A 27,532-nucleotide genomic window follows, 5' to 3' on the forward strand; every position below is an offset into this window, starting at 1 on the left:
GATACCAAGAAAAATAAAAATGTGTTACTTACCGTGGCTGATTTCCTCTCCCCTTTAAGTAGTTTTCCAAGAATTTCATAACCATCAGTTGTGATATTTCCAGCTTCCCTGATGTCCTTCTCTATAATTTCATAGCAGTCAATGTAAATCTTAACACTTTTGGAGGTCACTACGATATGAACCTAAAAAGATCATTTGTTTCCATTACAAAATTTCTACCCAGAACAACCTGGCTCCTACATATTTCAGATCACAGTTTTAAAAAAATGTGTTCTTAAAGCTATTCTCGTCCCAAGTCAAGAGGCTTGGACTAAAAATCCAAGCACCAGGTTGCCGTGTCAATGTCATTTATTAACAGCGTCAAATTAAATGAACCACTTAACCTTTCTGGGTCTCAGTTTCCTTCAGCTATTATACAGTTGCATAATTTCTTATTTTCCCCACTCTGTACTCTTCCTGAGATGGCCAGAGATATTGAAGTAGATGAGATGCTTCTGTAAACTATAAAGAGCTATTCAGAAAAGAAGCAGACTCAACAGATGTAGAGAACAAACTAGTGGTTACCAGTGGGGAGAGGCAAGTGGAGGGGCAGGATAGGGATACAGCAAAATAGGGGTAGGGGACTAAGGGGTATAAACTATTATGTATAAAATAAGCTACAAGGATATATTGTACAACACAGGGAACAGAGACAATATTTTATAGTAAGTATTTAAGAATAAATTACAAAAAATGAGCTATTCAAATACAAGTAAATAAATCATTAATATATTATTATACTCAGGACAAAGGAGCCTCGAATGTCTTCCACTGATTTCGCTAAATTCCATTTTTAATTTGTTAGTCGCTAATCCCTGCCAAACAGATCTTACACACCATGTAGATACCTAACATAGGAAAGAGCTGGCACGTGTCTTTTATAGAGATTCAGCTCTGGAAATCAATAGATTCAAGATTCAATTTCCTTATAAGAAAATAATCTTGTTGATTTAGTTTTTTATCTGATATTGAAGACACTCAGAATCTCAAAAAATCCATTAGTACAGATAATTAAGAAAACATCTGTATTTCAGTCATGTAAAGAATGGCTGTGGGTAATCTTTGACTTTATAGTTATACTCATAGTTTCCACTTATTACAGCCCAAATACTCAAGTAAGCCCATGATGATTACTTTGAAAAGTTTGGCTCCAAGTTAAGGAACAGAAATTCCCTTAAATGCTTTGAGTAAATAAGCATAAGACAATCTCTAGAGATTTTTTTAAGCAGTAAATATTTTTTTCCACATAGAATCACCACCAAAACACTAATTTAGTGCATCTATAAGTGGTAAGTATGAATTATATATTGCTTTTATATAAAAGTGATATATGGCTTACTAAAAATAATTTTAAATACCCCTAGGGCAATCATCTAATACTAAATTCAAGAAGAATACCATACAAACATTCCCAAGATATTTATTATCTAATAAGAACTAAAACTTATTTGTTGGCTCTTATATGAACAATCTCAGAAGCAAACATTCACAAACTATTTGAAAAATCATAGTATCCAGAAAAACTATTTCAAAATCAAAACTTTCAATTTTTGAAACAAAGTTATTCCAAATACACTTGTCATTCAATGCTAACCAGAAAGAAACACATGCTAAAAATATACTTTGCTACAATCTCTTCAGTGTGTTTCATTGCATTTTAAACACATGCATAATTACATTTCAGAGCGGCTTTTATCTGGAGACCATTGTCCCAAGTATTTAGGGACTCTTTCCCAACTGGGAAGGATTGTTGGTCACAGACCAGTAGAAAGAAATAGGAACACTTTTGTCAACTCATCACCCTTCCCAAGGTCTGCCATTCCCTAAAGCCTTATTTTTCATCTATTCCGCCTCTTTGTCGCATTACAAATTTCTCTCTTTGAATCTATGTCATCTGTTACAATTGTCCCAAGTATTTAGGGACTCTTTCCCAACTGGGAAGCATTGTTGGTCACAGACCAGTAGAAAGAAATAGGAACACCCTTGTAAACTCATCACCCTTCCCAAGGTCTCCCATTCCCTAAAACCTTATTTGTCATCTATTCCACTTCTTTGTCTCATTAGAAATCTCTCTCTTGAATCTATGTCATCTGTTACAACAGGATGGAGACATAGAAAACGCTTCAAGAGAATTCTCCAGAAGCAGTAGTTGTCTGCCATTCCTTACTTAAGCTATCCCCATCTCTCCCAAGAGCCCCCTGTATGTTATTCTCACTAATTTGCTGCTATCAGAGAACTACTTGTTCTTATCTCAAGGATTGAAGAACTTCAGTTCCCGAATTACATGGAAAATGAGAGAAGAGTGTTCGAATCCTTGGATCAGTGGAATGTAAGCAGCCAATAGTGATCGCACTTGGTACTTGAATAGATAGGATAAATGAGAGTAGGTCAGAAGAACAGTGTGGGGTAATGAAGGAGGGAAAACAGTATAATGAAAAAGTAGAGGAGGAAGTAAAAACAAAGAAAGACATTATGCAAAAAGAAGGTAGAGAATTTGAGGAGAAAAGAACACTTGTGAGAACAGGAAAGAAGAGGCATTATGTAAAACCTAAGAATACAAATACCTCTCTCTATAAAGCCAAATTAAGAAGGGAATGTCAAAAAATAATTATCTTGATTTGCAATAATTAATGACTGTCACTCTTGACCTCTTCAAAATACTGCCTTATTTTGCTCAGTAAAATGAAGCACTCAATGAAAGTTGGAAATTAATAATAGTTATATTATTAATAATAGCTCCTAAATGGTTATCCATTGGTTAACAGAGGGCTGAATTTCTAATATCTTCAGTGGGTATGGAAGAAAAATAAAATAGTCTTTTTGGGCAAGTTATTCAAGCGTAAGTTTAATAGGTGTATCAATGAGCCAAAAAAAAGTTCCTAAGAACTTTGCCAGATTCAACATCTATTATCGGACAAGGAGAAGTTGAAGCCAGTAATATTTGTCTAGAATCTGCTTTCCCAATGAGGCATTTATTTTGCTGCACCTTACCAGGAAAGTCTGTAAACTGTTAAGCAAATAGGCCTTTATTCTCAGAGATCTCTGTGTTTCCATCATTGCTTTTTGCTCCTCACTAATGTGCCTGCTGAGGCCTCTCCAAGCCCCATGAAGAGAGTCCCTTGTCATCCTCACCAAGAATCTGATTCATGAATAAGAAGAACATTCTGGAAAGAAGCCAAGATTCTCAGGAAGGGAATCAGCAAGAAATTCAGCTAAATCTACCCAAGTACAGGGTCGTTCTTCAATTTTCACCTGAGAATCACATTGAACTAGAAATATTTGTCTTCTGTGTATGGGGACTAACTTTCTGAGAGCTACACTGGGGAAATTTTAGACCACTTGCACGACAAGTAGTCTTCCTCCTGCTAACTTGATCCAGTGGATGAAGAAATTCCATTAAAAAGTCCACTCCTGGGCTTCCCTGGTGGCGCAGTGGTTGAGAGTCCGCCTGCCGATGCAGGGGACACGGGTTCGTGCCCCGGTCTGGGAAGATCCCACATGTCGCGGAGCGGCTGGGCCCATGAGCCATGGCCGCTGAGCCTGCGCGTCCGGAGCCTGTGCTCCGCAAGGGGAGAGGCCACAACAGTGAGAGACCCGCGTTCCGCAAAAAAAAAAAAAAAAAATCCACTCCTAACCTAGACGGTGCTTTTCATTTCTAACGCTGCCAACTTCAGCACTCTTATCTGTAAGTTAATTTTCCTGACAGCAAGTTTCTATTTATCCTCGATGTTGAGATTTAAAAAATTAAGATCATCAAGAATAGATAATCCCCTAAGAATTTATCTTAGAACTTTTAATAAGATTTTTTTAGAGAAGTTGTAAATGTGTTCATGCAGAAGTTAATTTAGTAAACAGTTATCTTAATTATTTTGATAGTTAATGATAACTTTTGGACTGGCATGTTTGTAACTTTTCAATAAACAAGCAGGCAGAAGCAGCTTACTATTCTCTATAAAAGAATAAATAATTTGATCAATTAAATACAATCCACAAAAATTAAGCTTTTGAAACAAAATGACATAAAGGTTCAAAGTAAAATGGTAGGTAGAAAAATGGGCATACAATATTGTATATACTACACGACTCATATTCTGAAAAGACATTAGCATTGAAAATACATTGAAATGTTAATAGTAGTTATCTCATGGTTAGTAGAACTATCGTTTTAAATTTCCTTCTCTGAATTAATCAAATTCTTTGAAATAAGGTATTATTTTTAAAAGACATGGCTATGTTTCCACCAGTTTAACATGACATTTTAATAAATAATAAATTAAATTAGTTTAAATTTTAAGTCATATACCTTTTTCTACAAATAACTTTTTTCTATATTTATTTTTCTATAATCTTATGTTTTTACCTTATGAAAACTTCCATAGAATAATGTCTTCACTTCCTCTGTGTCAAATGTAATAGTTTGTACCTCACCCCTTGTATCCTTGTTAAAGAATGATAATGTCTTGCTAGAAGCTGTAATCAACACATAATTGTTATTAAATCAAACGCATGGACACTCTATATTGAAAGTACTAATTCTTGTTGGAGAATTCTCTAAAACAATTAATAATTTCAGTTAAGATAAAATGTAATTCAAATATTTACTGATATATTTTTAAAACTTTAAACATAAAAGCATAATCAAGTAAATATATATATATATATATATATATCCAGAAGGTTCTTAAAGAAAGAGAAAAGGAAAAACATAATCAAAAATATGCATGCATGTGCCTTAAAATAAGATAAATTATAATCCTTACGATCGGCAATCACCCCAACTTGTGGTTTGTAGTCTCTGTCTGTGATCTGCCAAATTGCGAAAGGGTCATTGGGAGTTTCTGGGAGAAGTCTGAATAGTAATATAATCGTATACGAAGTGGGGAGGCCATTGGGATGTAGATCTCTGTTGGATGAAACAAAATTAATTAATTAATAAGGATTTCTCACCAGAAATAGAGGATATTTTAAATCTTTGGGCTAGAATCTCATCATGAGTAGTATTAGAAGCCATTTATAATAATCTGGCTACATATTAGAAGGGGAAAAATTTAAGAATGACCTCAAAATAGCAAACACTGAAGACCCATTATGTAAGCAGTAATAGATGATTTATAATCGGATCAAGTCACAAAAGTCTGGGAAATTGCCAAGTGGTCTTTCATCCTACTGGTAATAAATCATTTTTTCTAAGCACATAGATAATTATAAAACTATATAATGATTTTAGGGTGATAAAACTTGTATCTAGGGATGTAATTTAAAGAGAGTAAATCTTACTAAATATATTTAATTTCCAACATCAGGAGTATGAGGTCATAAGCAAGATGGCTTAAGGCTTTAATTGCGCCCTCCCTGTATCTAATAGTTTTTACACTTCCCTAGTTCTCCCTTAAAATCAAGTAAATCAAATAATCTCCAGAAGGTCACATGTTCCCCAAAACAAAACCAATAATAGATTTTATGGCCACGTACATTGTGATTCAATTAAAAGGAAATGTTTCTTGGCTCTAAGGCTGTTAGACGTAAAATGTGGCCCCATGTGTCCTTCTAGGGTTGAGTTAGTCATTGTTCTGGGGGAATCTCTGAAGCAGAATTAATGGTTTTTTGTCTGAGACCATTTAATAGCACTATCTTCCTGAAGGTAGGAAAAGGGGCTTAATAATCAGCTCTTGGAATGGACTAGAGGACACGGGGAGGGGGAAGGGTAAGCTGGGAGTGAGAGAGTGGCAGGGACATATATACACTACCAAATGTAAAATAGATAGCTAGTGGGAAGCAGCCACATAGCACAGGGAGATCAGCTCGGTGCTTTGTGACCACCTAGAGGGGTGGGATAGGGAGGGTGGGAGGCAGACGCAAGAGGGAGGGGATATGGGGATATATGTATATGTATAGCTGCTTCACTTTGTTATACAGCAGAAACCAACACACCATTGTAAAGCAATTATACTCCAATAAAGAGGTTTAACAAAAAAAATCAGCTCTTGGACAGACGAGAAGCAACTCCTCCATGGATTTTGACAGAGGGCATAGACTGTCTCTTGAGGTTTCGTGTCCTAGTACCACACTGCTAGTACTTCTGGAATATAACGCTGCCCTACTTTTTCTTTTTTTAATTTTTATTGGAGTAGAGTTGATTTACAATGTTGTGCTACTTTCTGCTGTACAGCAAAGTGAATCAGTTATACATATACATATCCACTCTTTTTTAGATTCTTTTCCCATATGTATAGCACAGGGAACTCTACTCAATACTCTGTAATGCCCTACTTCTTAAAGCATATGTTCTGGGCAAGCTGACACGATGCCTTTTGTATGTCCATAAACTGACCATCTTCATAATATTCCACATTAAAAATAATTTCTCCATATTAATTCATTTCTCACCTAGCCCATTTTTCTCCTTTTTTAGTTAATGAGTGATTAGGAAAAAAGTTATTTAATTGCATTTATGCCTCTTTCAGCCACAAGTTCTGAATCTTAAGAGGACAGTGGTCTGTCATAAGTTAAAATGTAGGAATCACATCTTGAGGTGACAGAGTTACATGCTGGGTACTTAGGTTCATTGATAAACCTAAAACTGCGAACCAGTGTGGTTAACCATAAAAGAGTTAGGAACTCACAGTGTGGTCACACTACAATACAATCTGTGCTTCCTTAAAAGAAATGAACTTTGGTTTTACTCTGAATTTTCCGTCAGCTTTCTCAGAGCATTTCAAATTTCAGGCATCATTGGCTGACCCTGTCCTAAGTTTCGGAAAACTTTATTTCTTCTTGTTCTTTTCCCTCCATAAGATGCCAAACACATATTTTTTGACATTCAAGTGTTTTCATTCTAATAAATAAAAAGTACATATTTTGGTTATTGGACCCAGGTACAAACTTTCATCAAGTAAAATAACCAACATCTAGAGCTACCCAACAGATTGCCAGAGCACCAGCCAATAAAAACTAACTGTTGGGCTTCCCTGGTGGTGCAGTGGGTGAGAGTCCGCCTGCCGATGCAGGGGACACGGGTTCGTGCCCCGGTCCGGGAAGATCCCACATGTCGCGGAGCGGCTGGGCCCGTGAGCCATGGCCGCTGAGCCTGAGCGTCCGGAGCCTGTGCTCCGCAATGGGAGAGGCCACAACAGTGAGAGGCCCGCGTACCGCGAAAAAAAAAAAAAAAAAAAACCATCTAACCAGCATTCAGATTAAGAAATAGGACATAACCTGTTGTAGTAGCCTAGTAGCTTCCTATGTACCCTTGTCCAGTTTCCCCCATTCCCTACAAAGGTAACTATACTATCCTAACTTCTAACACCATAGGTTAGTTTGCCTGATTTTGAACTCTATATAGTAGCAACCATGGAATATACTATTTTGTGTTTAGCTTCTTTTGCTCAGCCTTTTAAAAAAGAGATCTGTCAAGGGCTTCCCTGGTGGCGCAGTGGTTGAGAGTCCGCCTGCCAATGCAGGGGACACGGGTTTGTGCCCCAGTCCGGGAAGATCCCACATGCCGCAGAGCGGCTGGGCCCGTGAGCCATGGCCGCTGAGCCTGCACGTCCGGAGCCTGTGCTCCGCGACGGGAGAGGCCACAGCAGTGTGAGGCCCACGTACCGCAAAAAATATATGAAATAAAATAATTTTAATAAAACTAACTGCTGCCTGTCAGATCACAGATCATGGACAAGCAAGGCCACTGCAGTCTTTCATCTTGTGGAGTCGGAAACACTGGGGAGAATTCCTCTTCTCATTCTGCGTTGATTCCATGCAGTCCCTCTGCACCAAGGGAGAAACGTTCAAAAGAAGAAGTTGCCTCCCTGTTTAAACGACCTCTCTTAGCAGCGTAACTATAATCCTAGACTTAAATTCAAAAGGATCAGTAATCCATCATATGGCAGACACAGGATGAGATTCTTGGGTCTCAGAGTAGCAAGCTTGAGTCCTAGTCTCCCGTGTGACCCAATGGAACGCAGTTAACCCAACCGTACTTAAGGAAACTAAACCAGGTCATCCATAGGACTCAATTCTAAAATACCAGGGTTCTAAGACATCAGCAAAGATTCCAAGCCTCAAAAAAGCATCTGGCCTGTGGTAAGAAAGGGAACTCCTGTTGTCACACTCACGCTGTAGGCTGATTCACAAAGGCATTCTTCTGAAGCCTGTAAGACGAGTGGCTGGGAAAAGACCCTGACTCCAAAGAGACTCCTTGCACAAAAGCAAAATTCTTTTCTGTCAGGTTGTATGCTTCAAGCATCTTAAAACCTGTACATCAGAAAAAAAAAATATATTGAAATGAGGTCATTTTAATTATCTTATTGCTTGAAATCCTGAAATAAATTAGCCCAAGTATGAACGCTTACCTGGTGAGGTGTAGCCATCCAAATAAATGAGAGGACAACCTGCAAAGCACAGTGTTCTTTAAGTACGATTCACCAACAAGGTATACAAACATTATACACGCACAGAAAGCACCTGCGTACATACATCAAGTAACAAACCTGTTCATTCATTTATAAAACATTATCAATCTAACCTCTTCTGAGTTATTTTGTGTAGACTTTCCACGTGTACGTGAAATTATACTACTGACCAGTGTGGCCATGTTTTCTGAACATTCTCCAGTCCAGCTGGAATTTTACAATGTTCTTAAGAATGGTAAGATTGGGGCTTCCCTGGTGGTGCAGTGGTTAAGAATCCGTCTGCCAATGTGGGGGACACAGGTTCGAGCCCTGGTCCGGGAGGATCCCACATGCCGCGGAGCAACTGGGCCCGTGAGCCACAACTGCTGAGCCTGCGCTCTGCAGCCTGCGAGCCACAGCTACTGAGCTCGCGTGCTACAACTACCGAAGCCCATGCGCCTAGAGCGCGTGCTCCGCAACAAGAGAAGCCACCGCAATGAGAAGCCGCACACTGCAACGAGGAGTGGCCCCGGCTCGCCGCAACTAGAGAAAGCCTGCACACAGCAACAAAGACCCACCGCAGCCAAAAATAAATTAAAAAAAAAAAAAAAAAGAATGGTAAGATTGAATTAGAGGGGGGAAATTTATAGATGTTTTTCAATAGATTAAAGAACTTTTACTGATGAGGATGATTATAATTTTTGTGACTTTCTGTTTGAATAAAAAAAAAAATCCCACAAGGACTCAGAGGTGAAAAATATACAAATCAATTTTCACTGCAAAGTAAAGGAGCTGTTACAGTGGAGGATTCCTGGACTGAATGTCAATATTATGACATAGGGTGAGTGTGCTTCGTGTTTGGTAATTGCAGTCATTGTTGCTTTTGTTGTGGTCATCCATTTACAATACTTGGTGTCAGTTGATTTATCTCTTGTAAAAATAAAATACAGTGTCAGTTGTGGAAAAAAAAATAGAAATCTAAAAAAAAAAGAACTTTTCTCCCAGGAAACTTCAGATTTGTGCAAGGGCAGGAGGCGTTTGTCGCCACCCAGTCTTCTCTGCCAAGCCATGGAGGCTCACACTGGCCACCAAACCTCACAGTGGCAGGTGTACAGCGGGTCTCACCCTGGGCCCTGGAGCTGGGGCAGCACAGGGCTGCATCCGGGACCTCGTGGAATGGAGGGGGCAGCTGCTGCTCCCTGCTCACTTGCACTAGTGTGATTCCATTCTGAGCTTCGGCGAAGTTTTACGGTAAACCACCGACGTTTGTTTACTACTGCCGCCTCCAACCCGAGTTCTGAGATCTCAATATAATGTTTCATAGGGGAAAACATAACACTTAAAAAGCACAGCCCTGCCTGGGATCAGGGGTCTAGACCAGCCACGCAACTGTCTCCATAATCTAAGACCCCAAGACTCAGAGTTCATGGATGGAGAAGAGGAACAAACCAACTTCGGTAATCAATCTTTTGTCCTTCACTGTATTTTAAGAGTTGAGCTTGAGGTCTCGGTATAATATGAAAAGTCTACACCCAAGTAAACAAGTGGGAACCAAGTGAATTTCTACAGTGCACACTCACACAAGTCAGTTTTCTCGTGGCTCTCCTGAAACACGGATGTTGACGGAACAAATACCAATTGATTGCTAACAGGGAAAAACCTTCATCCCACGGAATGCTTCTATAAATGCATTTCTAAGTTGAAGATTAATTTTCTCAAATGTCACAGGCATTGGGACGGTGGGAAAAGGATATATTCAAACACTTTATTTCCATACAAGGAACATTACGTCTTCAAGGCTAAAAATGGACCTCTGACAAGCACACAGTTAGCATGATCTCAATAGGAACAGTGATTCATCAGGTTCTCAAGTGGTTTCCCAGGATCTGTTTATGCACGGACTTGATCTCGTATAGGATAGGGAACGGTCTACCCCAGCGGTCCCCAACCTTTTCGGTACCGGGGATTGGTTTCGTGAAAGACAATTTTTCCACGGACGGCGGGCGGTGGCGGTTCAGGTGGTGATGCAAGCAATGGGGAGCGGCTGTAAATACAGACGAAGTTTCGCTCACTCACCCGCCGCTCACCTCCTGCTGTGCGGTCCAGTTCCTAACAGGCTGTGGACCAGTCCCAGTCCGCGGCCCAGGGGTTGGGGACCCCTGGTCTGCTCAGTAGTTACTTTTGCAAAACAACTGAGACTATGGACCCATGTGGGTCATGACTTACTTGAAGTGGCAGTTTCACAGACGAATGTGATGAGGTTGTCCTCTATCTTCTCAAAAGATTCAAAGTCGTCCACAATGAACACGTGCCGCTCGCTAGGTTTGCTGGCTATGTTGGCAAGTTCGTTGTAGTCGACGTCAGCCACGCCAACTACAAAGACACTGAACCCTGCAGAGCAGTGTTTATAGAGAGAATTACACATCCTTTTTTCCATCCTTTATGGTTTAAACAATTCAAAACAAAATCTTATCAGAAATGATGCCATATTTTCTCAGCTAATGCAACAAGTTCTTTTAATTGACATAAACTCTCTTTAATGAACATGTACTTTTTCCAGGTCTTCCTACTTTCTGGCTTATAAAATTCAATTAATTGGATTTCCTAAAATAAAGTCTTAACAATTAAAAGATGAACATTTTAATAGCAGAATGACTTAATGTGGTACTCATTTCCTTCCACACATCCACAGTCCTAATATACCCATTCATTCTGCAGCTGTCTTAGGCAACATTAACATTTCAAGCTCATGTGCCTCAGAAACCAACAATGGGCTCATTTTAAACTCTGAATTCCTGAAACTGATTTACTCAATAAACTCAGGCTCAAAGTCAGCACTGTGACCACTTTCAAAATGGAATCTACAAGTCCCACTGGCAATAAACTTTCACTTATTTAGGCTAATACAAATAAACAAAGTTTTCACTCCGAAAGCTTAATTCAACAGTAGAATTAGTTACATAATTAGATATAAATAAGGTAACTTGAGAAGCAAGCATTCATAACCCCAAAGTTAAATCACAAAGGAGCCTAAAATATACAGGAATCTGCTCAAAGTGCATAACGTAACAGCAACAACTTATAAAAAGATCAGTGCATAGAACAATCTCTGTTGTAAGAAGACACAGTATGACTTAGCACTAGTCATGACTCACTTTTAGCCAAAGACCCATGTATGTGCAGATGACAAATTCCATGTAACGAAGGACTTTACGATTTACACCACAATAAATCATGCATAGCATAGAATTCTCTCTAAAATATGTCCACCTTGGACGCTGCCTGAAGGATTGGGGGTGTTCATGCAACTATAGAGACTTAGTTTCATCTCTAATCATCCTGAATACCTAATCCAAAGGGCAGTGTAACAAGGAGGCTTTCAGCATGTTTGATTGACAAGATTTACACCAGCAATATCTCCCTGAGGTCTCTCTGCTCCTTTGCAGTGAACCTTCCAGCAATCTGTTTGGGATCTGCATCTGCCAGGACGTGCTAAACCGATGCCTCTCCTTGCATAGGACTGAACCAGCATCGAGACTCATTTATGCTATGGCAGGAAGCCTGCTCGAGGATCATCCCATTACTGCTGTTGTGTAGGCTTCCAGCCACTATGGGGGACTGACCCTGAGGCACGTCTTATACAAAGAATACACCATGTCATTTCTGAGCAATTATCAAACCATTCCATGATGAAATGTAAACTAACATTAGAAGGGTATGGAATACAGACTAAAACAGAAACTAAAGTAAAATCAGTAATTTTGGTCTTTTGCAATCATTCCTGGACGTTTGAAACTGTGAAAATAATGAGTGCCATCACGAGGCATCAGACTTAAGCTCGTGTGATGTGGAAAACAAACTTACGGTCACCCGGGGGTAAGGAGGTGGGGGACAAACTGGGAGATTGGGATTGACACATACACATTACTATATATAAAACAGATAACTAATAAGAACCTGCTGTATAGCACAGGGAACTCTACTCAATACTCAGTAATGGCCTATATGGGAAAAGAATCTGAAAAAGAGTGGATATATGTATATGTACAACTGAATCACTTTGCTGTACACCTGAAACTAACGCAACATTGTAAATCAACTAGACTCTAATAAAATTTTTTTTTAAATGTATGCTTGTGCTTACCTGACTGTTGGATGACCAAAGCTGCCTTCTTGACCTCGTCCTGTGACCGACCGTCTGTGACCACGACCAGCACCTTGGGGACATTCTTCCTCATACCACTCTCCCAGGTCAAGACCTTCTCCTTGATAAACGTGAGAGCTTTGCCTATAGAATGTGGCATGGAACATTTTAGTGTCATCTCAGTGGAAGCTCTCCAAGTGCCCTTAGCCACGCCCAACCGAGAAGCAATTGAATGTTAGAGTTACACTCCGCCTATCACTCCAAAGGCTTTGGAGAGTAAAGGTCTATGTACACGCTGATGAACTGTACCTGTTCTTGTGTTTCCTCCTCTGTACCGGATATTCTGGAGGGCCCCGAGGGCCAGGGCCTTGTCGTTGTACGTGTTCAGCTTAAACTCAGACTTGACCTCGTCGCTGTACTGCACAAATGAGACCTGAAAGGAAAGGCGGTTTGGTGGTGAGGGTAAGTCGCCTCTTTTAATGTTTCAATTGTCAAGTGATTCTTCTAGCTGCATAATGGGAAAAAGAAGTCTATTAGACCTGACAGAATATGGTATGCTCTTTATAGCTAATATTATAACACTGACTACTGTTGTCTCACTAAATTCTCTGATTTCTGATCTTCAATGAAAGTGTCAGTAATTGATATGAATAATGTACATGCACTGTATTTATTCTCTAGGATGTAAGAAGGGATGGGTAAAGCTGGAGAGCAATGAGATTCCAAGATCAGAAATGAGAACATACCATCTTGAGCTCAAATACTGGCTAAGCAATTGCTTCTCAGACAACTGACCCTTCTCACTGACCACATCTATTCTTCATTGTAATATAAAAATGGCACATGAGTGATAACAATCAGCACTCGTCACCAATTCAGTGACAGTGTGATTTAGTGGAAAGAATAAAAGCTTTATAGTCAGGATTCAATGGGCTCAAATCCTAGCGCTGCCAGTTAATAGCTTTGTGACATTGGGTAGGTTCCCAACATCTCTGGGCCTTTGTTTTTTATCAGTAAAATGGAGATAATTATACTTACTTCTATGGCCAGTTTAAGGAATGAGAATCATGTATACAAAGTAGCTGGCACATAGAAGTTAATAAAATATGGTAGCTTTTTTTCTTATTTTTTATCAGAAATCTTAATTTCTAAAAGGATTTCAAAAAAGGCTTACTTGCTCACACTTTAAGACTGTAACTAGCCTGACATTTTACTCTTCTTGGGTTGGAATAACATCTACAGAATTATTTGGGGATTTGAAATTCAACATATTCCACAAAGCATTATTGCATAAAAGAAGACATGATTTGTTTATGAAATTATTTGTGATTTATGTCAAAAATCTCTTATTTTCATAACATCTCTAAGATGTACCTGCCTAAATAAAGAAGAAACTTCACCAAGAGAAATGGGAAGGGAAAGAGAATTCAGAAAAATAATAACACAATACAGTCTCTTGCCTTAAGGAGTCAATGATTTAGACAGAAGAGAATCACACAAATAGTGACAATATAAAGAGATACGTGCCGTAACGGCAACATAAACAAAACCCTTCAGGAGTCTGAAATGCCTAAAACTATCAAGGAAGCCTCTCCAGAAAGGGTGGAATTGAAGTGGGTCTTCGAGGTTGCAGAATCCAGGTAGTAAGTAACAGAGCCACCGGCCCTGAGTCCAGGGGTATGTTGGGAGTGGAGGAGATTCTCAGCTTTACTGGTGGGTCAGAGCTAAGCGAGGAATTATTCTTTGAGGTGTGTCATGGAAGGATTAATTTTTCTAAGTTCCCACTCTAGTGAAAGCAATAAATTTGGAGTGATTCCAAAGCAAGATAATTGGTAGTTATCATTGTAGGAAAACAAATTAATTTCCCTTTGAGTTAACAATGGCCTTTCTTCTTCTGGTTCAGGTAATATCTGCAGTGTCATGATAGAGGGGGCAGTAGGGTTCCACACAGCCCCTCCAGTCACTATCCATCACTGAATCTCCTGACTTAACGGGTACAACAATCACAATGCATTTAACTTCCAGAACATAAAATGACCTTTCAGGAAACTGTATCATTGTCAAAAGATTTAAGCAGGAAGTTAGAGTTAGACTCCCCTAAATTCTGCAACAGGAATATCATCTCGCCAAGAGAATACCTAGAGGAATATTTATTTTTCTCTTTATTTATCATATGCACCCAAGTCCTTCCCAAAAGTCTATGTGTAAAGGAAAGAGAAAATAACAAAGTCAAAATGGAGTTTATACTGAAAAGTCTTTCTACTTAAAAGTTTAAAGGAAAGAGCAAGACATTACAGATGAATAACCTTTGAAACGACACCCACCTGAATTCCAGCAGGACTGATTTCATCAAAGGCTCCCACAGTATTGAAGATGAATTTTACAACTTTGTTAAAATTATCATCCCCGATACTCCAGGAGGCATCAGTCAAGAATACAATATCTGCCTTGGCCCCTTTGCACACTGGGGGAAAAACACAGAGGAAGCCCCAAATCTCATGAATTCTTTCATTTAAGTGAAGTTACACAACTGAGACACGTAATCTAACACCCTGCTACTCCTCCAAGCGTGGTTCAGCAGCAACGGCATCGCCTGGGAGCCTGATAGAAATGCAGAGTCCTGGGGCCCACCCCAAATGTCCTGCAACCGAATCAACAGTAGCAAGGTGCCAGATGATTCATGGGCCCAGTGAAGTCTGAAAAGCGCTAGTCTAACTGGCCCTCAATTTCTGCTCTGGAATTACTCCATCTGGTCATTCTGCAAACATACGCTCCCTCCTCGTGGGATTCTTCAAGGAGCTTCAAACAATAACTAAGGAGGAAATCAAGTGAAAAAACAACCATGCTCAGAACTTAAGAAGAGCCCTCAGTGGGTTTGGAGATTTTTGTATATAATTATCAAAGACTTGGTGTAGATAAGGTGTCTTTTCATTTTAAATTAGGCCACTAGAATCATATGGAGGGAGGGAAGGGATGGAATAAAATAAAGAAACACCTTTAATTAGAATCTTCAGACTTGAAAGCTAAAAATTCTGAAAATAAAAATTTAACATTTTAGTGATAAAAGCTTACCGTGTAGAATGTATAACACCAAGAATAAACCCTAATGTAAATATGGACTTTGGTGATAAAGATGTGGCAATATAGGTTCACAGGATGTATCAAACGTCCCACTCCGGGTTGGCAGGGGGGATGTTGAGAGTGGAGGGAGGCTGTGCAGGTGAGGGGGCAGGGCATGTCGGGACTTCTGTGTACTTTCAGCTCAAATTTGCTGTGAACCTGAAACTGCTCTAAAAAATAAAGCCTATGAAGAAAAAAACCTTAACATGTCTTTTTTTTTTTCAAAATTCACAATCTTATATGTTGTGGAATACGAATACACCAGAGAAGTAAGTCATTACCACCAAAAAGGTAACAAACATATCCATGCCCCCCAAAAGTTCACTGGTGTCCTTTTATAATAGTCTCTCCCTGTCAGTCCTCTCCACACCCCTTCCCATCCCCAGAAAATCACTGATCTCCTTTTGACACGATAGATTAATTTGAGTTTTCCAGAATTTTATATAAATGGAATCAGACAGTATCTTTTTTTTTTTCCTCAGGCATCTTGCACCCAGCACCATCATTTGCAGATTCATCTATGCTGTTGTGTTTAACAATAGCTTGTTCCTTTCTCTTGCTGAGAAGAATTCCATTTATTCCATTATTGCTTATTATTTCACTTTTTCATGAACATTTGGGTCATTTCCTGTTTTTTTCCAATTACCTGGTTTTTTTTTTCTTACAAATAAAACTGCTATGAATATTCATGTAGAAGTCTTTGTGGGAACATATGCTTTCATTTCTCTTGGTTTAGCACCTTGTAATGAAATGACTGAGTGGTACCGTAGGTTTATGTTCAACTTTAAGAAACTGTCAAGCTGTTTCCAGTGTAGTTATACATTTTACATTCCCACCAGCGGCGTATGACGGTTCTAGGTACTCTACGTCTTTGCCAACACGTGGTCATTTTAATCTTAGACATCCTAATAGGTGTAGTGGTGTCTCATTGTGGTTTTGGCTTGCATGTCTCTAATGACTGATACTGAGTATTCACACATCTTCTTTGGTAAAATGTCTTTTCAGATTTTTTCCTCACTTATTAAAATTGGGTTGTTTGTATTTTTATTACTGTGATTTGAGAATTATTTATGTAATATGGATATAAGTATTTTAGCAGATTATGTGATTTGTAAATATTTTCTCCTAATCTGCGACTTGTCTTCTCATTCTCTTAACAATGTTGTTCAAAGAGAAGTTCTTAATTTTGATGAAGTACAATTTATCAGTTATTTCTTTGCTCACATTTTTGGTGTGATATGGAAGAAATCTTGGCCTAATTTCAGGTCACAAAGGTTTATAGATTAATTATTATATGTGGGTTTATGATCCATTTTTTAAGATGTTTTTTTATCGTGGTAAAAGCCACATAATATAAAACAAACTATTTTAACCACATTTAACTATACAGTTCAGTGGCACTAAATACCTTCACATTACTGTGAAACTCTTACCATCATCCAGCTCCCTAATTTTTTACCTTCCTCAACTGAAACTCTGTCCCCACTGAACACTAACTCCCCATTCCCCCTCCCCACCCCCCATTGCCCTCCTGCCCCGGCATCTACCAAAGTACTTTCTGACTCTACGAATCTGACTGTTCTAGGTACTTCATTTAAGTGGAATCAAACAGTATTTTTCTGCACCTACTGTATAGTGGAATGCATTTTTAAGGTAAACTTAATATATGCCCTACAAACAGATTGTACCTTCTTTTTTTTTTTCCCCTGTGCTATACAGTAGGTTCTCAATTAGTTATCTATTGTATACATAGTAGTGTATATATGTTAAATCCCAATCTCCCAATTTATCCCACCCCCTTTCCCCACCTTGGTGTCCACACGTTTGTTCTCTATGTCTGTGTCTCAATTTCTGCTTTGTAAATAGGTTCATCTGTACTATTTTTCTAGATTCCACATAGATGCGTTAATATATGATATTTGTTTTTCTCTTTCTGACTTACTTCACTCTGTATGACAGTCTCTAGGTCCATCCACGCCTCTGCAAATGGCACAATTTCCTTTTTGTGGCTGAGTAACATTCCATTGTATATACGTACCACATCTTCTTTATCCATTCCTCTGTTGATGGACATTTAGGTTACTTCCATGTCCTGGCTATTGTAAACAGTATTGTAAATAGCTGCAATGAACATTGTGGTACATGTCTCTTTTTGAATTATGGTTTTCTCTGGGTATATGCCCAGGAGTGGCATTGCTGGGTCATATGGTAGTTCTATTTTTAGTTTTTTAAGGAACTTCCATACTGGTCTCCGTAGTGGCTGTATCAATTTACATTCCCACCGACAGTGCAAGAGGGTTCCCTTTTCTCCACACCCTCTCCAGCATTTACTGTTTGTAGATTTTTGGATGATGGCCATTCTGACCAGTGTGAGGTGATACCTCACTGTAGTTTTGATTAGCATTTCTCTAATAATTAGTGATGTTGAGCATCTTTTCATGTGCCTCTTGGCCATCTGCATGTCTTCTTTGGAGAAATGTCTATTTAGGTCTTCTGCCCATTTTTGGATTGGGCTGTTTGTTTTTTTTGATATTGAGCTGCATGAGCTGCTTGTATATTTTGGAGATTAATCCTTTGTCAGTTGCTTCGTTTGCAAATATTTTCTCCCGTTCTGAGGGTTGTCTTTTCGTCTTGCTTAACATGTCTTTAAGCCAAAAATATTTACTGAATTCCTTTCAACAGTCTAAAGAAACACACTACTATTTTATCCCATAATAATACACTTTTAATTTTACTTCTTTAATAGGCTTAATAACCATAACGTTCTAGAGCCTTCTAAGAGAAAAGAAAAATACTTTCAATTAAATGTTGGAAACAGAATGTGGGAAAAGAATAAACCGGTAGTTAATTAGCTAAAACTTAATTTGATGAAGCACTGAGCATTGCCCCAAATTAGTGAGAGACCAATCTTAATAGCTCAGTCTATGTCTTTTTACCAGTTTACTACAAGGGACAAATATGTCTCCAACCTTGGTGAATGGAAATATTTTAGCTTTGTGTAATCCAGGGCCCTTCTTAGGTCAGAAGCCAGGAATTCCAAAGCCAAAGGTCCAGGGGTTATGCTGCAAATTTAGCCCAAAAGGTCCCCAGTGCCTGTTGATGCCAGCAGCCACAAGACAGAAATGCCCTCCGTGTGACAATGGATTATTTAAGGCATCCCTAGACCTTCATCTGCAAAATCGAGGAAACGGAGTCCCAGCTGAAGAGGCAGAGTGGTTTATCACTGGGTTTTTTTGTTTTTTTTTTTTTAATGTCGGTTCATTGGTTTGTTTACTAATTTATTTTTGGCTGTGTTGGGTCTTCGTTTCTGTGCGAGGGCTTTCTCTAGTTGTGGCGAGCGGGGGTCACTCTTCATCGCGGTGCGTGGGCCTCTCACTGTCGCGGCCTCTCTTGTTGCGGAGCACAGGCTCTGGACACGCAGGCTCAGTAGTTGTGGTTCACAGGCTCTAGAGCGCAGGCTCAGTAGTTGTGGCTCATGGACCTAGTTGCTCCACGGCATGTGGGATCTTCCCAGACCAGGGCTCGAACCCGTGTCCCCTGCATCGGCAGGCAGATTCTCAACCACTGCGCCACCAGGGAAGCCCTATGACTGGTTTTATTCACACTAAAATGGGCCTGGAGCAGAAGAGCAAATGCCTGGTAATCTTTGCCTTTAATTGAAAAACTCTTTAGCAGGAATAATAGGTCAGAAATGTTCTATATCAACTGCGTAAGTAAGAAGGCTATCAATCCCGATCAGCTGAATGCATTGCCTAATGGCTGTACTTACCTTCCCGGGCTGGTGGAATCGTGGGAGGGGGAGGAGGTGTAGGCGGCTCTGTAGGAGCTTCTGTTGGTTTTACAGCTAGAATTAAAAAGAATAATTAGAAAAACGCAACATGTGCACATTTCATATCTCAGAAAGTAAATTTTTAGAGCCATTTCAGTCCTCGATAACGAATCAAGTGTCATGGGCACTGACATACTGGGAATCCTATCTTATCCAAAATTGGTACCATTGGTAGTCACTCAACATTGACTACAGCAGCACGAAGCAAAGCCCAGATGCAAAGGGAGAGCATAAGACCTTCAGATACAGTCAGATGAGCAGAGATCACCAACACGGATCCATGTGCACCTTTCACTGTCAGCTAGAGCCAGCTCTCCCTCCTTTAGGTCATTCCTTACAATTACGCCAGCTCTAACAGGGCAGCACAGATCTGCTGCAGATAAAGGTGCTGAACCAGCTGCAGACGCCACCTCAAGGACCTGCCATCATGTCACTATTGCCGCTCGTAAGGAGAAGTGTCACACAGGAGTCACTTATGTCTCCCACACCCAGAGCATCCTACTCTGAAGCCTTACAGAGACTCCCCGGATTACTCAAACACTTACTAGTATGTTCTTTGACAGAGACACCTGGTCCCTCAAGATTTGGTGTCTGCACAAAGACAGTGACGCCATAATCAGTGTCTGGTGACAGGCCGGTGAAACAGTGACTGGTTTCTGATCCACGCACTGTAATTTCCTGTCCTCTTGTTCCTGATTAGGACAGCAGAGGAAAAATGCCAGTGTCACCAGCAATTATCTTTAAAGACATTCTGATACATCATTTTATAAATAGAATGACACCTTTACTGAAGTTTTAAATGTAGCTACTATGTGCTCCAGGTCATTTTTTTGCACACGTACCATCTGCAGGGCTTAGTTTTAGCCTGTAGGAAGTGGCTGCCCGGTGAGCTGACCATCTAACACAGAATGTATCCCACCCGACCTGGTGAGTTTTCAGATCTGTCACATTCAAATATACTACAAAAGAAGGACAGAAATAAATAGATTTACTTCATAAATAAAGGCAAAAAAAAGCATACTTTTAATCACAGCACAATTTTAAAACTTCCACTGTGGCTGAAAAAAATAAAGTCTCACATTGTTTCTTCATAAGAAACAGACGTGAAACAAACACGAAAACATGGTATTGTCAAAACCGACCTCCCTTTCTATGACTGATTTTCAAGGGAAGGAAAATCCACATTCAGACGTACCTCTGAGATACTGCAGGTTCAGTTTCAGACCACCAGAATAAAACAAATATTGGTACAATAAAGCGAGTGACACAAATATTTTGATTTCCCAGTGCATAAAAGTTATGTTTACACTATACCGTAGTTTATTAAGTGTGCAATAGTGTTATGTCTAAAAAAATAATGTTCATACCCTCATTAAAAACACTTTATTGCTAAAAACTGTTAACCATCATTTGAGCCTCCAACGAATTGCAATCTTTTTGCAATAGTAACATCAAAGATTACTGATCTCCGATCACCATAACGAACATAATAACAATGAAAAAGTTTGAAATATTGCAAGAACTACCAAATGTGACACAGAGACATGAAGTGAGCAAATACTGATGGAAAAATGGCCTTGCTCCGTGCCGGGTTGCCGCAAACCTTCAATTTATAAAAAAAACACAGCATCCGCCAAGTGCAATGAAACGAGGTCTGCCTATAGCCCCTCTCCACGCCATGAATGTCAACGACACCTCATGAAAAATAATAAAAAAAAATTTTCTGAAAGGCTATCTGCTAAGTCCTCAAATAGCCATTAAAGCACTGATGATAACAAAATCTACCTGCAAGCTGAATCAGTCATCATGGCATTTATGGGAAAACTTTCAATTAGATCAATACATTTAGGGAATATATGTTTAACATCCAATGTCAGGAAAAAACCACATACCATCCCACATGGATAAAACCATAATTTTTATAATTTTTATCTTTTAAAATTCAAAATGTATTTTCTATGAAACAAACATATCTCATCATTATACATTTTGTACCCTTGATTATATGACGTAAGTATTTGTTTAGCTGGACACAAAAGAGTTACCTACTCAAGGCCGAGGAAACATGCGTAAGAAAAAGAAAGAAAGAAAATTAAAACAGAAGGACCTGGTCATTTACACTACACTTTTTCTTACAACCACAAAAAGCTACGTGACTCACAGGTAGTGCCTTGGTCCGTCAGAGGGACACTGAGACCAGAATCATACTGCGCGTAAACGTTCACGTCATAGGTGGTGCTGGGGCTGAGATTGTGCAACGTGTACGATGTCATTTCTCCAACAAAGACCTCCATGGGCTCATTGGAACCTTTAATAACAATCACAAAAATACATAGACATATGTCATTCCTAGTCTCAAATTTTTCTTAAAATCAAATAACTTATACTCAAATGATAGTATGAACACCATTAATTCCATAGCCCTCATGCACGTGCTCCCCGTAACACCCGCTGCATTACATGGTGAATACGAAACTGGAAGCGGAGACCGAATCCTTTTCCTTGTTATTCTCAAAGCATAGCACAGTAGGTAGCATGTGTACTAATGAATGTAGCAGGTTTGTAATTACTGTTCCTTTAACGAATAAATCATCACACCGTCAACTACTCTAGACTCTCAAGCCTCTTCTTTAAGCTGCAGTTTGCAGCATAGTGCTTTGTACATACTGGGTGCTCAATGAACATTTTTCTGTTGTAGAGATGATTTAAGAACGTCTATCTCCCACCCCGTTCCATGCAGTGTGGTTACTGAAAGTCCTCCACCTTGAAGTTCCCTCTCCATTTCTTACACAGGCTCACATATCCTTACACTTGCCTTCTCTCCTTTATTTTTTTCTAGTTCACATCCTTCCTGGGTGCATGGAAGATACCCCAGCAAATTTACTATAAAAGTATTTTGCTTCCATTTTGCTAAACATATAGACAGAAGATGGAAACACAGATGGCGAATAATTTAATAGAGGGGATGTCCATTTAGGTGAAAGTGTCCGTGGGAAGCCAAAAGAAAGCCTGTCGTGAATAAACTAAAATGCACATGCCCCAAATGGAATAATACCTTGACCTATTGGGAAAAATACACAAGTTTATACTAATTAAGTACTCATTCTTTCACAATCATAATAACATATAGGTTGTCTGATCACAGCTTCAATTTGTGCAATTTTATGAACCAGATCAGACGTTTTTGCCATGCAGATTAATGGGAGTTGCATCTAAACCCATAGTTACAATGATACTTTAGACCATTGGCTTAAATACTATTTCCAGAAACGTTACCTCTGGTAGGAGAGGACTTGATGTGATAACTGAGCTATCAGGAGAATCTAATCGTGGGGGATGCAACAAAGAACACCATCATGCACAAATAACCCTCCAATGCATTTCTAAGATGATAAAGGTGCTTCCTTACCCACTGGCTTATACACAATTTTATATCCAAGAACGGGAGATGGTGAAGGATCCCAGGACACTCTGAATCTCGTATACCATTCATCTGAGATGTGTATGTTCTGAGGAGGAAGTAATCCCACTGAAAACAAATATTGGCACACGTTACTGACCTTTTATTGACAAACGAGGAGAGAGCACAGAACTTTATGAGTATTGACCATGAATATTGACAGTGCAGTCTCATGAGAGCAAATTAATAATATCCCATATTGTCCCGCTCCAGAAAACAATTAAAAGGTCTTGAAATGTTCAACAGAAAGCTTAGTAGTTTTCCAAATTCAAACAGCAAATCAAATGGACTCAGGAACCGGTGATTTCTAGAATTGGATTCAGAATTATAAAAAGTAAAAGAGATCTCATACCATTTTTTTGAATGTTATAGATCACAGATTGTTAGAGCCAAAAAAATGATTTATAGACTATTTAATCCAACCATCTTATCACAAAAATAAGATATGATTTGCCCAAGACCACACAGCTAGCTAGTGACCAAAACGAGGTTCTTCCCCAGCACCACTATAACCTCTACCAACATAACCTAGAGTAAATCCTCACACCTCCAGAGTACTACCCGACTCTATCCCCTATTAGATCAATGCTGTGCGGTAGCCTGTTAGTCAGCCACTGAGTTTTTATTCACAGCATTACACAAATAAGGACTTAACTTCAAAAACTTTTTTACAAGAGAAGCCAGAAGCGGCTTTGGCCCTTCCTAGAAAACTAAAGATCTAGTAGAGATTTTTGTATGTTCTTGATTAAGCACAGAATTCTGAAATACAGCATTTCCTCCAGAAAAATACCAAAATATATTCTGAAACCTAAGGGAAGAGTGAAAATGGGAAGCTGTTAAATTAAAATCATCTTGAGCCGCTAGATGGAGTCTGTGTTGACTCAGTCCTGTAGACAACAGGTGTCAATAAATATACAAATTCCTCAGCCTCCAAAGACTGAGCTGAAACACTCTGGTCCTGCTTTTCTCTCAGGAGTTTTCAAATGTTACCTCTCCCAAATCCTGTAATGTTGTCAAGATCATTTAAGTAGAAAAAGAGTTTGGGCAACTAAGTGTAGCAAGGAGACTGAAATCATCTTACTTAAGTGGATTTTTGCTGAACGAAGTGGAAAAGTGTCTTACCCATGTCTCCCAGTAACGGAACCCAGCGGACCCATGGCCCAACCCACCTTCACGCTCAGCCAGGGACTCTCAACTTTGGCTGCGCACTAGAACTTCAGCAGGTCTGGACCATGTCTAGACCATTAACATCAGTATCTCTCGGGGTGGCGTACAGGCATAAGCCTTTTTAAAGGTCCTCAGATGATTCCAGCAACCAAATTAGAGAACTTTTGATCTAAACCATAAGAAACTGCTACCCACGCAGGCTAGAAAAGGGGCCTGAACCCTGGTAATCCATTAGTACAATAGAAAAAATAATTTTTAAAAAAAGCTAAATTTGTAAAGACAGAAGATGATTCCCAATCATCCTGCTTCTTTTTCATGACTTAAGATTCTATGGTGATGGGGTCTTTTTTGCTGAACACTTAATTGACTGAGTTAACAGCTACAGCCTTAACTAATACCACACAAACTAAAACATTATTCAGTGACTAAGCAGTTGTTTTCCAAAGAATAAAACTATCTCAAGCAAAGCAAAATATGCAGATTTGTGTCTCATTTTCCTTCTTTCAGTGGACCTTTAAAAAGTTAATAACACATTCCGTTGTCATATCATTCTGACAACATTCAATACCTAATACAAATGTTAATGCAGTATTAATGGAGTGTCTGAGATGTGTATACTCAAATATGACCAAATTTAAAGATTATAAAAGGTTTAAGACATTTACCAGTTCTTCCATTTCCTGTCAAATGGGTACCATCTCCATCTTCATAAACAGCAATAACAGTAATTTTATATGGGGTATCAGATTGCAGGGGCTGTAGCATTACGTTGTTTCTTCTGCCTGGGACAGTGGTCTGCAGGGGAAGTTAAATTATGAGTTATCATCAGCTAGAGGACTTCCAGATCAATACTTTTGTATGTATTCCCATAAACAGGAGTGTTTTCTTCATCGTTTCTTTTTCTTGCACAATGCTCAGGGCGAGGCAAACTGTCTACCACTGTGCAGCAAGGGAAATGGTTTTAGAGTCGGGCAGGTCTCAGCTCAAATCCCGCATCAGCCACCTCCCAGTCTTGTGGCTCAGCATCTCAGAAGGAAGGATGGAAGCCGTGAGGATGAAAGGCAGTATCTCGTACAGCACCTCCACACACGTGACTGAGCACCACTGCGCTCCCTTCCTTCCCCACTCCTCCATGTGTGTCAGTTTCGTGGGACTCCTTCCACAAATGGGCACCCTGTGCCCACCGTGGGCCAGGTGTGGTACCAGCCACTGGGAGCCCACTGGGGAGCAAAAGCGGACTCAGTTTCTGTACTCGAGAGCATCAGTTTTGGCTTCCCTGGTGGTGCAGTGGTTAAGAATCTGCCTGCCAATGCAGGGGACACAGGTTCGAACCCTGGTCCGGGAAGATCTCACACGCCGCGGAGCAACTAAGCCCGTGAGCCACAACTACTGAGACTGCGCTCCACAACGAGAAATCACCACAATGAGAAGCCCGCGCACCGCAACGAAGAGTAGTCCCAGCTCGCCGCAACTAAAGAAAGCCCGCGTGCAGCAACGAAGACCCAGCGCAGCCAAACGTAAAATAAATAAATTTATATTAAAAAAAGTATCAGTTTTGCTAATATTAATTAGGGGAAAAAGAAGAAATGGAAAATACATTCAGCTGCCCCCACGAAGAGCAAATGAACCAGACAGACCTCTCAGTCTTTTTTCCAACTCTATGCTTTGCTTCTACAAAAAGCAGGGATCACTTAAACCATGAATTCCAGCGTGGAGTCCCCTAATTCCAAATGGTGAATTGGGAGGGAAATTACATCTTTAATGTTTCCAGAAAGTGATGGGAAATTGTGTATTTGTCCATGGCAAGGCTGAATAAACACTAAAGCAGGAGCTTCTCTGCTTTGGCAAACTAAGTGTGGTAATACCGCTTATCCCATCTTGATCAGAAACTCTTAAATGGCAGTTACATGGGTTTCTGATTAATAAAAATAGGAGCTTGGGGCTTCCCTGGTGGCACAGTGGTTGAGAGTCCGCCTGCCGATGCAGGGGACACGGGTTCGTGCCCCGGTCTGGGAAGATCCCACATGCCGCGGAGCGGCTGGGCCCGTGAGCCATGGCCGCTGGGCCTGCACGTCCGGAGCCTGTGCTCCGCAACGGGAGAGGCCACGACAGTGAGAGGCCCGCGTACCTCAAAAAAAAAAAAAGTTAAGATTTAGAGTCACATAACTCGAACATGAAGTTAGGTAGCTCAGAATAATAGGTATCATGTTTCACCGACTCAGTTCCTATGGTATAATTAGATAGTTAGAAATACACATTTTTATGAGATAAGATAATTTTTCAACCTGTGTTTAGAAGAGAAATGAGCCCAAAGGTACTGATCGTGCAGGTGGCCCCAATATCACCTCAGAGAAAGACTCAACTGTAATCACAGCACTTCCTAAAGAAGGAAGCTTCCTTTCACCCTCCAACCGGGTAAGAGATTTCAAAATGCTCAAATGAATGAGTAACCAACTCACATATTCATCAATTGGGTCACCAACGGTGGGAGAATAAATGATCCTGTATTGCTGAACCGGCCCATCAGCGTGGTCCCAGGCTACCGAGAGGCTGTTGGTTGTCTCCCCAAAGACTCTCAGATTTCTTGGTCCACTTCGTGGTACTAAATAAATAAATACAACAGAGTTAGTTTCCTGTCTGTGACCATAGTGGACACAGGGGTGGAGGGAGGGGCATGAAAGAACGGGACCCAGGGCAGAGTAACTGTACCCCGGTACTTCACGACTCTCTGGGTTGCTCACTCCCTTATGATGAAATACACATCTACGGCTCTAATGTGAAACCATAACCAGTAGAAAGTGCTGCATTCAGAGCTACGATTACATGCTGAACTTCCGGTGACAGAGAGCTAGGTTTGAATGTGAAAGCACAAACTGGGAGAGAAAGGGATTATTTTAACTGCTATAAGCACCTCCTGTTTAATGAAACAGAGAGGCCGCGCCCTAACACTTCCAAAGTGCCCAGTTGGTGAGAAGACCCATCGCAGGCAGAAGAAGGGAAGAAACCCCTCCTTAACTGGGGTACCAGATGAGAAAACGGCCAAACGGCGTCACTCAGCTGGGAGGGCAGTCGTGGGCCCAGGGTTCCAGGCTGAACGTGACTGTGGGCAACCCAGCGCTCCCCTCACCTGCACAAGGTAGAGGCGATTCCCCACACTCCTCACTCACCACCACCACCCCCCAGGCCTCCTGCCCCAAGTCACAAGGGAACCCGGTGGAGAAAGGATTTCCGCCTCACACGTGCGGCCCTGGGCGGGGCTGGGAGTCCCCTCTGCATCCGAGTAGAGGGCAACGATGTTCACGGAATAGGGTGTGTCCGGAATCAGCCGCTCCAAGTGCACCGTGCGGGTATTTCCCGGCACCACGATCTGGAGGGGAGGACACACCAGA

The 27,532-nt window shown here is 40.2% G+C and overlaps 1 protein-coding gene across 4 annotated transcripts in view; it reads right to left on the minus strand.

Annotated features, from left to right (window-relative positions):
• Positions 1-27,532, minus strand: part of COL12A1 (collagen type XII alpha 1 chain) — a 114,575-nt gene that overhangs the window by 23,068 nt on the left and 63,975 nt on the right. For all 4 annotated transcript variants that reach the window (XM_082668652.1, XM_082668650.1, XM_082668649.1 and 1 more), the window contains 17 exons: positions 27,381-27,510; positions 26,603-26,745; positions 24,809-24,938; positions 22,926-23,045; positions 21,678-21,824; positions 20,359-20,475; positions 20,062-20,208; positions 19,457-19,531; positions 14,892-15,031; positions 12,877-13,000; positions 12,568-12,711; positions 10,650-10,814; positions 8,385-8,423; positions 8,148-8,286; positions 4,800-4,942; positions 4,400-4,509; positions 33-182 (listed from right to left, as the gene is read on the minus strand). In XM_082668652.1, coding sequence (XP_082524778.1) covers positions 33-182; positions 4,400-4,509; positions 4,800-4,942; positions 8,148-8,286; positions 8,385-8,423; positions 10,650-10,814; positions 12,568-12,711; positions 12,877-13,000; positions 14,892-15,031; positions 19,457-19,531; positions 20,062-20,208; positions 20,359-20,475; positions 21,678-21,824; positions 22,926-23,045; positions 24,809-24,938; positions 26,603-26,745; positions 27,381-27,510 — 2,163 coding nt within the window. The remainder of the gene's footprint in view (positions 1-32; positions 183-4,399; positions 4,510-4,799; positions 4,943-8,147; positions 8,287-8,384; positions 8,424-10,649; positions 10,815-12,567; positions 12,712-12,876; positions 13,001-14,891; positions 15,032-19,456; positions 19,532-20,061; positions 20,209-20,358; positions 20,476-21,677; positions 21,825-22,925; positions 23,046-24,808; positions 24,939-26,602; positions 26,746-27,380; positions 27,511-27,532) is intronic.

This window comes from Grampus griseus, assembly GCF_964374135.1.
Source record: "Grampus griseus genome assembly, chromosome: 13".
NCBI classification, from domain to species: Eukaryota; Metazoa; Chordata; class Mammalia; order Artiodactyla; family Delphinidae; genus Grampus; species Grampus griseus.